The sequence below is a fragment of the Patella vulgata genome, chromosome 6 (assembly GCF_932274485.2).
Source record: "Patella vulgata chromosome 6, xgPatVulg1.2, whole genome shotgun sequence".
NCBI lineage: Eukaryota > Metazoa > Mollusca > Gastropoda > Patellidae > Patella > Patella vulgata.
In genome coordinates, this window is record NC_065884.2 from 45,144,720 (window position 1) to 45,159,656 (window position 14,937).

Sequence of the window (14,937 nt, forward strand, 5' to 3'; positions counted from 1 at the left end):
GCTCTGCAAGACCAACAATGGTAGCTGGGAGAGCAAACTTCTATTCCATACCAGTATAATCACAAGTTTACACACTGTATAAAAGAACATTTAGTGTATCTAATAAAAGATTTATGTAAGATGGAGGTCTTTTCTTCATGTTTCCTATGTAATAAAAGATTTATGTAAGATGGACGTCTTTTCTCTGTGTTTCCTATGTTCTGGTTCTTGCAAATTTCTCCTTGAGAAAGTAAAGTCTATATGTGTTTACAGAGAACATTCAATTAAGACAGGGGATCACGGTGGCTAAGTGGGTAAGATGCTGGCTCACTAGCCTGGAGGTTGGGTGTTCGATCCCTGCATTGGCCGAGAATGTTCATCCAGATTTTCCGGCGTGTTTCATCCTTGTCAATGATGCAGGACGAAGGGCCAGTCTAGTCGTTTGGATGGGACAAAAAACCGAGGTCCTGTGTACACATTGGCATGCACGTAAAAAATCCCTTACTGTTGGAATTCGATATAAGAGTAGGCTGCAGTGCCGCTGTCCAGGCAAAATTTCCCTCATAGCACACTTGTATGGCGTATGCCCGTCTTCATTAGCCAAGTTTGGAACAGAAGAGTAGGACGTTAAACCCCATTTCATTTCCTTTAAGATAGGCTCATCAACCACATCCCATCCCTTTTCTTTAACATGATATTTCGAGATTTAATTTAATCTATATATTGACCCTAAAATAGCAGAACTACGATTTTATACTTAAATTATAACTGGGGTTGATTGCTATTTTGCGCCAAGAAATAGTTACTGTTCAGATTACAAGGATTTCTAACATTCTTTTGTTTATATATAGAATGGTATGACATTCTTCCCAATGAGTCCATCCCTCAAAACAGATATGTTGTAAATGTGTTTTGTTCACAACTTGATGTTTTAAATTTTTGATGTTAATGAATGATTATTTGTGGTGATTATTAATGTGGCACTTACAGAGCAATACTAATAAATCTCTTTTCAGACCTCATGTATGATGCTGTGAACAATTTCATAACTGCTTTTTCTTCATCATTTTATAAGGAAATTGATGAAAGGATTGAATCAACTTGCTTCCATAAAACCATTACACTGCACATTACAATGACACCACGAATTGAAATGTTTCAAACACTGAAAGCTTTCAAATTTAATAAATATTAAGTGCTTTGTGGCCACTTTATTAGAGTGGTTGATTATTATCTAGATACATTGTTATCAATCCATATTTTAATTAATAATTCACACCCATTGCAAGTATATGACATTGTGTTTATAAAACCTGGGTCTAGCTAGATTGTTAATCATGACTATCAGCCACAGTCCTTTAACAGTATTAGTGACATTCGTATCAATTTGCAATTGTTTCTATGATTTCATCTCAGACTTCCCAATAAACATAATAAAATTATTGGTATTTGAGATATACGGGGTGTAAAAAATGGATCACTTTGTTTCATGAAGTAAAAAAAAAGGAAATTTATGAAAAAATTTCCAATATTTTTAATATTCTTGATGCCCATTGACCTGAGGTGCAACCCTATTTTACAAAAAGCACTTATTAATTTGGAAGGGTTGCCATTTATTTATATTTCGATTTTGCATTATAAAAATGTTGTTAGAAAAGTGGGAAGCTTCTAGTAAAAATCTATCAGCCAAATGAAAATTTTTGAACCAGGCAAAGAGACAAGAATTAAAATTAAAGTCAATGGGGGGGGGGGGGGAACTAATGGTGGTCTGTGTCTATAAAAAGCAAGATTGGTGTGAGTGGTCTCCCCTTCCTTCAATATCGGGGAAAATTTTAATGAGTTTCAGAGGTTGGAGAGCTGAATATAAATAATGGCAATACATGTCAAATAACCGCAATTTTGGGTTAAAAGAGAATCTCTGAGGGAACTAAGTGTTTCAGTAATCAGCAATGGCCTCAAGACCAAGATCGTTTTCGTAAGTACATTGAAATATGGCTATCATGGGAGTATTTGATCTACCGGCTTTTTGTCTATTTTCATACCGTGTAGGCCCAGCAGTGGCAGTACTGTAGTACTAGTAGGCCCTAGACTAGTATTACTAATTACTGGCCATTTTACAACGTACCTGTACCTGTATGATTATATTATTACACTACAAATGTTACATTCCTTATTATGTGTTCTTGATTTGTCCATTAGACATGTATTGTTCGAAATAACTACATGTAATTATAATATACAAATATATTGATTATTTAATCAGATAAACATGTTCAAACCTAGATAACAAACCTTAATCTCTCAACCCTCCTGTTTCGAGATAAGACATGAGGCCATTACCTTCAACGTGGCACAATCGGGAGCGATTCGCACCCGGCATTTGTAAACAAAATTGACAATATTTTTAATAAAAACAACGATTGATTATTGTTATTTATAATATTTCTGCCAGACCCAACTACAATTAAGCATATAATCCTACCTGAAACGGGAACAAATCGTCGTTTTTAAAATCGAGGCGTTAAGCCGTTACTAAGACCGATATCTTTTTAAACGGTACGCTGTCATCATGAAGGCTAAATATAATGCTTTTATAACAGCCAATCAAAAGGGCAATCTAAAGCACTGTAACTATGAATGGATTTCGATGGCGGTGAACGTCAGACAAAAACAACGCTTCATTAATTTAAACGCGAATATTTGGAGTTAGGCGACAGTTGTGCCACTACATTGGCCTCTGTAAGTTTAATTAATCATAATAGGCTAATTCCAGCGTGACAGATGGGACAGAATAGGTGACCATGTAAAATGTCAAGCCCATTCTCTATATGATACTAAGGATAGAAGGGAATTTAAACATGGTATTTCCTAGCAGAGAACATATAGTATCATATAAAATATGAAAATTAATTCAGTAAAACAATCTAGATGTCATCACTTAAACAGACGGGACATTAATTTGCATCCAGTTTTCAAAGAATTTATTCAAAACAAAAATTCTATTTTAGGGTTGAGTTTTTATGCGTGACTGACGTGACAAAGTCATTGTAGACGGGACATATTTGGACAAGAGAGAATGCAAACTTATTTGAAATGATAAAGAAGTTGGGAGTAAATGATGAGTGATGAAAACTTGTCTTTGGATGTTTGAAATCCATTTCATGCTTCTAATGGAGATGTTTAACCATTATGTCTCATTGACTGTGACAGACGGGACATTAATTTGCATCCATTTTTCAATGGATTTATTCAAAACAAATTTTCTTTCTCAAATGAAAATTAAACTACATTGTTATAATGATGTCAAGTTTCCCCATAAATTAAGCATCATATCTGTGGAAAAGATGAGAGAAATCATATTAAAAATATACTTTTAGGGGTGAGTTGGTACGTGTGACAAATGGTTCAAATTTGGATAAGAGAACTTATTTGAAATGATTAAGTATTTGGGAGTTAATGATGAGCGATGAAAACATGTCTTCTGATGTTTGAAATCCATTCTATGATTCTAATGGAGATGTTTAACTGTTAAACTGTTATCTCTCAGTTTTTGGAACCATTTCGTATCCTTCAGAATTTGTTTAAATTCATTTATTTTTTAAAACAAACTACATATTATGACAAATATCATATAACATTGATTAGACAATTCATAATAGAACAAAGATTGCTGTTTGAAAATTATTTCACATGATAAAAAAAATAATCTGGAACATGTACTTTAAAGAAAAATCAGAATAAATTTATAATAACAATTAAAGATGGATAATCTTGAAGTAATTTGTCATGCCCTGAACGAATATAAATATTTTAAATTTGGTATCTTTGGATATAAGGGCTTCAGATACTTAATCTTTAATTCTAAATCAACATTTTAAAAATTCAAAAATTTCAAATTGGAGCAACTTTGACTGGGGTTTCCCAAAAATTCCTAAAAGTAGCCAACGTTTGTGCAAGAATTAGTTTGTTGATAATTGAAATGAAATGAAATGGGGTTTAATGTCCTACTCTATACTGGACTAATGAAGACGGGCATACGCCATACAGTGTGCTATGAGGGAAATTTTGCCCGGGCAGCGGCACTATCGCCTACTCTTATATCGAATTCCATCTGCCATGGGATTTTTTACTTGCATTCCAATGTATACACGGGACCTCGGTTTTTCATCTCATCCGAAGGACTAGACAGGTGTCCTTGGCAGGCCCCCCCCGTTCTGCACCACTGACAAGGGGAAACCACATCGGAAAATCCTGATAAACTTTCTCGGCCAATGCAGGGAATCGAACACCCGACCTCCAGGCTAGCGAGCCAGCGTCTTAACCACCTAGCCACCGTGGCTCCTTATTGATAATTACTTAACTGAAATATCAAATAATAAAAAGAGATCAATGACAAATGATCTATTAAAAGGCATCCAATCGTAGCTAAAAACAAACACAACAGTATATCACAACGTTATTAGTTGGTAGCTAGTTGGTATCGTGTGCTATTTACTATTTAAAGGTAAAGTATTTAGTACTAAAAAGTTACCAGAAACATTGATCTGATGTTTTGTTTTTTTAGCTAGGATTGATGCCATAAAATTTCATCTTGCTAACTCACTTTGTTCTTCAGTGCATCTCAAAAATAAGATAATTTGATACCAGTAGAGTAGGCATATGGCTAATTCAATTATATGTACCCACCCTTATGCATGTCTGTAAATATTTTTTTTTTTTTCACTTTGTGGGACTCACCATCATGTCATTGTGTCTAAATCACATATTTTCATTGGCTGTTGGAGCCTCTTACTGTTTCAACTTGAAATGAAAATGTCTTCCTGTCCATTCCGATTTAATTGAAATAATTGGGTCATTTGAGGTTGTGTCATTTTTTGTTGAATAAATCAAAACAATGATAGATTACTTTCATTTTTTCAAAGAAAAACATCATTGTTTTAGTTCAGTTACTGCTGTTATGATTCATGAACGCTATGTTCGATCATAGATGATACCAAAAGTGAGAAATTTTTTTGTCAATACCGGTATAAGAAATTTAATAGCAATATTAATTTCCATCCATAACATGGTAAGGTCAGTAGAATTAACCGTCAAAGTTTAGAATGTGTTTTCAGAGTGTTATCAAACACATGTTACATATATCCTTTACTCAACATGACTAAATAAATACTGCATTTTGTGTCTAGGCCTAAAGCCTATGATCAATTAAACGAGAAATCAGTTGTCAATGAATAACTTAAAACTGATTAATTTCTTGTGGAAAGCTCTGTCCCTTTCAATCTCAGGTTCTCTGTAATATGTTTTCAGAGAAATAACACCTTCCATTCTCCAGTGAAGTTGGGCCTTGGGTAGAGCTTTGGGTAGATGTCTTCTGTACTGTGGGACCTGTGCTTAGTGTTTGCCCTGTACTGATTTTATCATTTCTTTTATCTTTTAGCAAGAGTGGTGATTCTTTATATCAACTATTGGGTGTGCCAAAAACAGCCTCTAGTGATGATGTTAAGAAAGCATATAGAAAGGTATGTACATTGTACAGTATTTTAATCCTAATCCCTTCCTTTGGGATCGAAAATAATTCTGAACATGTATCTTAAGAATTTTCCAGATTTGGACTGAAAACAACAGTAGCTTACTTGTGGGTTTTACCAGGTTTTTATAGATATTTTTTTAGATGAATGGAAAACTGAGATAACAAACAAGTGTAGTTCTATGAGTACAGGCAATGAAATTATTCATTTAGCTTTCTTAATTTACATGTCAAATTTAACAATATTATAAATTAAAAAACAAAATTTCATATATCTCAAATTTACCAGAACTAAAACTCACTTTTTTTGTTTTTCTTTTGACTTGTAAATTAAGGTATACAAAATCAAACAGTGTTATCGGTAATTCGGTATATTAGGGAAGCGTTTATTATGACTGATTGATGATTAGAATAGATATTTCAAACAATCATCCATAGTGTCAGTATCTACATAACTGTAGTACAATAAATCTATCTTATTTCATTGCCTGAGATTGTATAAAGATTTACTTTGTATAGATATTTGTTAACACAACATATAAATAGTGTAATTTACTATATATTTGAATGAATTTCAGTTGGCATTGCGATGTCATCCAGATAAGAACCCAGATAATGAGGAGGCACTTGAAAAGGTAAATTTTGAATTTACGCATAAATCATAATATTCAATTGCATAACAGTAGGCCCCTAAATTAAAATATACTATAAGCATTAACCTTGCGTAGCTCATTTCCACAGACAAGACTGCCAAACAAGATGGTTTGTTAATCATAAATGCAGAATGAAATAGTTTGAGAATCTTCTTGGGGCAGACACGGCTAGATCTGTATATTCTAATTATTACCGGTGATATTGCCTGTTAATAACCATAAACAAACACTATATTAAACAAGGCATTCTAATAAACATCTACACAAAGTTCAAACATTGAAGCCCAAATAGAAACATGAGTTTCCATGTCCCAAAAAGTGTGACAGATAGATGGACAAATACAAATGAACCTATTTTAATATGATAATTTTTTTGTTATCTGTGTTAAAAATTCAATTAAAAACTTTACATTAGATGTAATGGTACCAACTTGATTATGTCTGTATTCTTACAATACCAGAAATGCATCATAGGAACTCTTATTTGTTTAAAACATGTAACCATCTTATCATTGTACTATATTATTTCAGTTTAAAGAAATAAACCGAGCTCAATCTATATTAATGGACAATACTAAAAGAGGCATTTATGATAGATATGGGTCATTAGGGATATATGCTGCTGATCAATTTGGAGAAGAAAATGTTAATACATATTTGGTGCTAACTAGTGGCTGGTGTAAGGTTAGTGGTTTTTTTTACTCATTTTCTAAAGACACATTTGTAAAAAGACATTATCAATCAGAAAATGAATGTAATTTTAAGTAAGATGTTCAAAAGCCTAAACTCACCTATATATTTAAATTTCTATTAATGGCCTACTCGATGCAAACCATATTTAAAGTGCATCTGCTGATCGAACTCCTTGAAAACCTCTATAGGCTTAATATATATTTCTGTCAAGGATTAGCAGATCAGCCCCAAATTAGTGTACAATCTAATTTACCCACCTTCAAATTAGTTTATCTCTTTAGTTAATGTCTCTTTAATTATTTAAAATGGTGAAAAGTGAAAACATATTCGTAAAAGATGATTATAAATGTACCATGTATGTTAATCCAGCTATACATAAGAAGAGTCTGTTTGAAGTAGGCCTAGATATATCTGGTATTCATGCCAAGTTACCAATGCCTGACGTAAGGCTTTGATTCTTGTCATCTGTATTACTGAAATTTAATTATTTTTTTTTAGGCACTTGCAATCTTTTGTTGCTTTCTCACGGGTTGTTATTGTTGTTGCTGTTGTTGTTTATGTTGTAACTTCTGTTGTGGAAAGTTTCGGCCTCAGGCACCGGAAGATGAAGGTGATTACGCAAACCTGCATGTAAGTAAAATATAATTCTATTAAACAAAAAAAGTAATTTTAGTTACCTTGCGTTAATGAGTAAGATTGAGTCCGGACTGATTGACAATTGCAATTATGTGATATGAAATTCAGTTGAGAATTGATATGGTACAAGTAAAATCATAGACTGTGGAAGCAAAGTAAATGTGATGGGGCCAGATGTAAAAGATTAGATAAAACCCTAAAATCGTCCAGAAAAGGGGTGTAGCACAAACATAGGCGTAGGGTGCCAATCTCCAGGGTGGAGGGGCTGAGGCTATTTGCCGAAAAAAATTTCTTTTTCCCCTGACTTTTCAGAATGAAGCAATCAGTAACTAAAATGCATTTTCCACAAAGCTTGACTAAGTATTATAATATTCAAAACGTAAACCGCGAGTGATTTCATTTTACAATTATACAATTATATATGGTCATTCTCTGATGTTTGTGCCTGAAAAAACGCTAATACATTGCCCGAAAAAATGGACGCTTCACCGGAACATGGGGGTGGGGGGGGGGAGTGTGCTGCAAATGAATAGATGCTGTTTTGTGGAATGTAAAATCACATATATCTCAGTAGTGACTCTTTTTGTGAACATAAAATTTTAAATGTAAAAAGAAATACGCACTTGACAAAGCAAATGAACACAGGTCTAGTCATTTTAAGTGATACAAATATTGAGACCTCCGTTTTTGTTTATTGTTTTTGTATTTTTTTAAATGAAGGAGGAAAACAGTACACCAGAAGATGGTTCACCTATTACTTCCCAACCTGTTACTGCCCAACCTGGTACTGCCCAACCTATTCCCATGCCAATGCCTGCTTCCAATGCAACAGATGATACCACCGAAAATTCCAGTTTAAATAAAGATGTAAAGCCTACTTATGGAGGTGCTGAAGTCAAATCTGATCCTTTAAGTAGCTGATAAATTCATAAAATAGAACAAAATAATAAAGAGTATTCTATATATATATTGTAAATTTGATGTAATTTAACTCTATTGGTCACATATACATGTACCAGTACATGATTTGAGGTATATTATACTCTACACAGGACAGGCTATGGATTTTTGAGAAATCCAATAACGTTTTAATTAATTTTTTGGTGAATGTTCTACGGTTGCTATTTTCAAAGATAGGTTGCCAGACAGGTATGTCAATCAAGCAGTCCACAAGAGTTGTCAGGTTGTCACTTAATTATTCTTTTGTAGCTAATGGGAAAACTCTTTACTTTTAATTTTTACAGTGTTTATGTTCATGAGATGAACAGGGCCTGCTCTGGAGAAAAGTTTCATTAGCCAAAATTTGGAACATGTTTCATATTATTTTCGGGCAAATTCTCGGCAAAATGACAGTAGAGCATCATTGTCATAAAACCAACTCCACTGGCCCGATTGTGGACAATTGATTATCCAGTTGGCAACTATGTTATGTTAAAGTTATGCGCCTGGATAACATTTCTTTTATTTTCATTTGAAACAATGGCTGCCGATAATCAGGATAATAAATCCTTTGTATGTATCGTTGCATCCTTACTAGCCAAAAGGGATTTCTGTTCGCCCATGTGAATGAATTTTTTGCCATTGGCGAGCAGCCAGGGCTGGCCCTGGATGAAAAAGAAGCCTATTTATTTTCAGCAATTTCCAATAATTACTGTCAAAGATTTAGCCCTTTATCAATTTGATTGTTACTCAGTTTTTAGTGTCTTGGACATGCTCCCATTACCTGCTTGGATGACTTAACTACTGTGGGCACACGCTTTGCTGCCTGGCAACTTATCTTTAAACTTAAAATCACATCATTTATTTTAAATCTGGACATCTTTATTATATAGTATTCTGACCTAAATTAAAGTTATTGAAAGTAATTTCAAGGATTTTAAATCTCTATTTTAAAGTACAATGTTATGAGAATCTCTAAAAGGAAAATTGGTCCAACAATGGCTCAGTTCTGGTCAGTACTTACAAAGATATGCGACATCCTCTGCAGATGATATAAATAGGATATGGTCAAAAACGTCGCCAGTAATCTTTGCTAAAAAAATTTGATGACTTTGTTTTTAATCCCTTTGACTCCAATCTTCGAGATTATCTACAGTTGAATTTTTAATTCTGTTTCTCAATGTTAAACAAGCAATTTAAGGGCACTTTAGTGTGAATTAAGCCATGGAAAATTTGATATTTTACAGAAAATGCAAATGAAGCACAGAGACTTTTAAGATTTAAATTTGCAACTTTTTTGTTTAAAAGTTATTTTTTTTAAAAAGAACAATATCTTGGAAAAATTATTGTAGGTTTTTAAGAAGATAAATATAGCTATGCTATCAAATTAAAATCAGATTATAATTTATTACTGATTACAGCACCAAATATAAAACGAAACAGAACTGACTTCTGTTTATAATTGATTTCTAAGACATTTATTGATAAAATATTAATAGTATATATCTATCTAAATTGTACAATAAAAACATGGTTTTGAATTTGATGGTCATGGAATATAACATATCAAACCTATTGTACATTAGTACACATTTCATTATTATAGAGTAATTAGCCATGACATTTCCACATTTAAAACAGATGATCCATAAACAGCTTAAACAGAGAAAATGCACTATTGTACCTAAAAGATGCGGGGATTTTTTATTTTGCATTCTAGGTAATTAAATCTGACTGATAAATTTTTAATTGGAAAGGTAAATGTGATCTTTGCTACTACGCATTGTTTAAATTTTACATCATATCAAGTAAGATGTTATCTGGGACCTATATTAATTTTTTGATCATTACCTGTTGTAGGATATTAATGTTGTCAGAACAGTTGTTGTTTATCTTCTTGTCTTTTTTTACAATTAGTTATGTGTTTTACTGTTTCAATATTTCTACCACATTTCAATCAAATTTAAAGAGGCATACTCCTTAGTGATAATCATTATTTCTAATAAAAGCCAGAAATTCAGTTTAAATGTTATTAAGATTTTAAATTATAAAGAATTTCTATGTATATGACATTATAATGGATATAATTGATCATTGCTATTGTTTATGTATTATACTAATTTTAACAATATGATTATTGTACATATATATATTCTTAATTTAATCCATCTGTACATCATCTATATGTACATGTATGATGGGTGATGTACTGTTATATAAAGATGTGATATTGATACTACTGTGTGAACCATCGTAAATTTTAACCGCATTTCTTCGATTATGAACAAACTACTTAACTTTCGTTATTATAAACTTACCTGTGTGTTTGAAATCAACTCCCATCCAATAAAATCCATTGCACAACTAAATATCCCAACATATTAAAAAGTTCTCTCTTGACAAATTTGACTATTTTACTTGTATTTTCGACTGAGTAGACGACAACAATGTTTTCGTTACGTGTTGGACGACCCCATTGCAGCTGTTGTGGGGGTGGTTTAATTTTGACAGATAGTTTGATAACCAAGTGTTCCAATGAAAACAAAGCGGATTTATATTGAAACCATGGACCGTATAATTTTTCAACCCAATAAGTATTCATATCCGGTAGTGACGAATTTCTCCAGTTTAGTACTTTGAAATTTCCAAATGCAGCAGTTGAAACTTGTGGAATGATCGATTTCAATATTTTCGTAGTTTTTGTAAGCATTTTGGTTTTGCTAAATACTCCAAATTCCCGCATCTACGTAGGATTTTTAAATTATGAAAATAAAGTTCAGGTATAATACTGTCCGGAATGATGATTAATTGTGCAGAAGTAAAAATTAAAAGAATGTTTTAGTAGGTTTGTTTTTAACGAAAACTCGACATGTTTTTTTCGAATTCACATGGGCGCGTCCGAAGTAAACAAAGACGATGTGTTGATACATTTACTACATTTATAGTAGTCTATCTATGTATGGGTTGCAAAGAAAAAAAGAGTAGCAAGATTAATAAAAAAATATTATGAATTGATTTATGTGTCTTTGCTTTTAAACTTAATACTGGTAATTGCGCGAGGGGAGGTAATTTTATTTTAGTCACGATTGTCCGGTCTTTTTTTGTGTCGGCACATCATTCTAAAGGTTTCGTGGACGTTTCCTGTTCATCTATATACACGGTCCATATTGAAACCATTGATCGCCAGTCTATCTAATTTTATTCACAATGAAAATATCACTGATACTCGTGAAAATATAAACTAAAAATGTGTTATTAATTTATCATATTAAAGATAGTCATGGGTTATCTTTAAGGCCCATAAAACAAATGTAATTGTTTTTTTGCAGCATATGTGTTCAAAAGAAAATTATCTCATCCGAGTAGCTAATCAAATAATTAAAACAAAATATTTGAAAAGGTAAAGTTATAAAATTTGCAGAGAATTTACTAGAATGTAAAAGACAGCAATAAAATAAAAGAATACGGACAGGTGTGTGAATGTCCAAACTCAATGCCGAGCCGAGATTTGTAGCTTTTTCTTAAACCAAACTTGAATTGTCGTAAAAGTGCCGATTTGCTATACTGTCACCCCTTATACAAAATGATATCTCCCGGAGAGTGACGTAATCAGCTTCCATATTGGTATTTTTCTGTGTCAAAGTTTGTGGGAATTCAATTTTTCAAGAGAGGTGTTTTTTATTCGTTGGGATAATTAGTTGTGCAGTGGATTTTATTTAACGGGAGGTGATTTCAAACACACAGGTAAGTTTATAATAACCAAAGTTAAGTAGTTTGTTCATAATCGAAGAAATCCGTTTTAAATTTACGATGGTTCACACAGTAATATGTAAATCATGAGGAATGGTTCTACTAATTATTAAGACTGGCTAGGTATTAAAGTGATGCTCCATTATGTTCTGTATTCTGAACAAAGATAGGTAATTGTGACAGTTACAAGTACTCAGCTGCCCCTGTTCATGCACTGGTATTAAAAAATATGTTATTGATGTTACCAATACTACCAGATCTTTAATATGGTAATATTAGTGGTGTTGAAGTTAACTGTTAGTGGTTTTACTACCTTTTGCACTTGACAGTTGCTAGTTCTAGTTCCATCAGTGATGTCATGAATGCAATCTTCAATTTTGTGTGGTATTTGAACGGCAGGGTCTAGAAAGTTTTCAACTGTTGATTGTAGAAGTTGTCATCGTTATCTATCTGTTATAATCAGTGCTCACTCTGGGTTTCATTTTTTTCCCGCCAATTTCTCATTTTTATTTATTAGCCATATATTTTTTCCGCCAAAAAAAAAAGAAAAAAAAAGTATCTATTATATCTTTTCGGTAATATATACAATATACATATGATATTATAACTAACAAAATTCCACTTTACAAAGTGCAATAGACTTTAACAACTGTATATGCACGGCGTGGAAATCAAAGCTTTGTGGCAATAAAAATTTATCACCATGGTCAAAAAAGAATCGCCACACAGGAAAAAGTTATCGCCAAAAATTTCGCCAGACTCAATATTTTATTGCCAAAAATATATTTTTATCGCAATTGGCGGAAATGGCGAACGACAGCGTGAGCGCTGGTTATAATACAGAAATAGTTTGACCTAAATTATGGACTGATTTATTAATCTTATTAAAAAAAAATTTGTTGGAGATATCACTTTGATGAAAGCAGACTTTACATAAAGCTATTTCATACCGACGTCAGATCATGTGTTGTGATGATATGTTCAATGAAAAATGATGTATTATTCACATTATGTTCAGTGAAAGTAAGAAAGAAAGTGGTGTTTATTTTATTTCATGAATTAAATTATACTATTTCATGCTATGTCAGTTCATAACATCTCCATGCTAAGCCTTTTAGACAATAGTTTGACATACTATAATTCATCTATTTTCACTGATATTCTGTAATATAATATAATATAAACACCAGAGAGTTAATTAATCTCAGGTTTTGTAGCTTATTTATCCCATACAATAGACATGCAAAAGATCATTTTATGTAGCAAATAAGATACATGCATTTTATTAGCGATCATTTTGTATGTGAAAGGCTTTATATTCCATGATGGAAATAATGTGGTTAGCTTTTTTGTCATGTGTTTATTTAAAGATACATTATGGGAGATTAGATAAAGAGCTGGCAGTTCTCACTATAATAGTTAAAAACTAGATAATGTAAAGGCAATTTGCTGAAAATTTCAGTCAAATTGATCCACTATGAACTGAGAATTAAGCGATTGAAATTTTAATTCTGATGAAAGGCCATAAGAAAGAGTTTTACAATATTGGACTGTTTTGCATAATAGATTAAAGCTAATGATCGTCATTTGAGGGATTTTGAATCCCTTGCAAGCTATAATATTGTGAAAGTCAAATAGCTGTAAGGAATATCAATCTAAAAATGGTTCAATTCCATTCAGTCTTGATGAAGATATGATGAATTGAAAATTTTGAAACACTCTGCAGACAATATAAACAAACCAGTGCTCTCTTTTAATGTGACTTTTTAAAATCCAATTGAATCTAAGCTGGGAGATTGATTACCCTTCATATTTAAATTTTGTTAAACGTTAAATAATAGATTAAGCTGGGAACAATTAGATATTGTCTGGGAAATGCAAAATGATAATCAGCGGCTTTATTAATCTTCTTGTGCAATACTTTTAAATCCAAACATTTTCTCTCTGTCTCTAATTAGTGGTATATGCATTTATAACCAGTTTGCTGATCATAATAATGTAGCTAAATCATTGTGATCCTTTATTTTACTGTTGTTGTTTTTTTTCTTGTCTACTCAGATTTCAATTAGGTAAATACAATAAAACCATTGTTGATGAAAATAATATTTTAATTGTCGCTTTTTCTTCAAATATTGGATAATAATTCAATCTTAATATTTCCTTGACAGTTCAGATCCTAGATACATCTTGTTACTTAATTAAGATGCAGACTAATCACTTACTTGGTAGTGAAAGTGTATGGTGGCGGCATGATCTTGAAGAATTTTTCTATACGCCCACATTTTCATGTGGACGTATATTGTTGTCGCTCCTGGACGTCCGTCTGTCCACAATTGTTTGTGAACACTCTACAGGTCACAATTTTTATCCGATTTCAATGAAACTTGAAACAGGTTTATCACCCTAAGATATCGGTTCTTTTCGATATTGGCATGTATCAGACTGTAACTTCATGGATTATGGCCCCTGATTGTACCAACAGTCACGTTTTTAGCTTGTGAACACTGTAGAAATCACAATTTTTATCCGATTTGGTTTAAAATTGAAATGTATGTTTATAACCCACAGATCTCGGCTCGCAAATAGTGTCAAAATATTGTGTATCAGAGTTGTGGACCCTCTAGAGAACACAATTTTTGATCCGATTTCAATGAAACTTGAAATACAGGTTTATAACCCAAAGATCTTGGTTCCTTTCGATATTCATGCATATCGGACCGTAACTTTCTGAATTATGGCCCTTGATTATACGAAAAGTCA

The 14,937-nt window shown here is 32.5% G+C and overlaps 1 protein-coding gene across 1 annotated transcript; it reads left to right on the forward strand.

Annotated features, from left to right (window-relative positions):
* The first annotated feature begins 1,813 nt into the window (after window positions 1-1,813).
* LOC126825030 (dnaJ homolog subfamily C member 5) lies at window positions 1,814-14,280 on the forward strand. Its single transcript, XM_050554443.2, has 6 exons — window positions 1,814-1,954; window positions 5,417-5,498; window positions 6,085-6,141; window positions 6,691-6,843; window positions 7,351-7,482; window positions 8,209-14,280. The coding sequence occupies exons 1-6, from the start codon at window positions 1,929-1,931 to the stop codon at window positions 8,407-8,409; spliced, it is 651 nt and encodes a 216-aa protein (XP_050410400.1). The 5' UTR covers window positions 1,814-1,928; the 3' UTR covers window positions 8,410-14,280.
* Window positions 14,281-14,937: the final 657 nt, after the last annotated feature.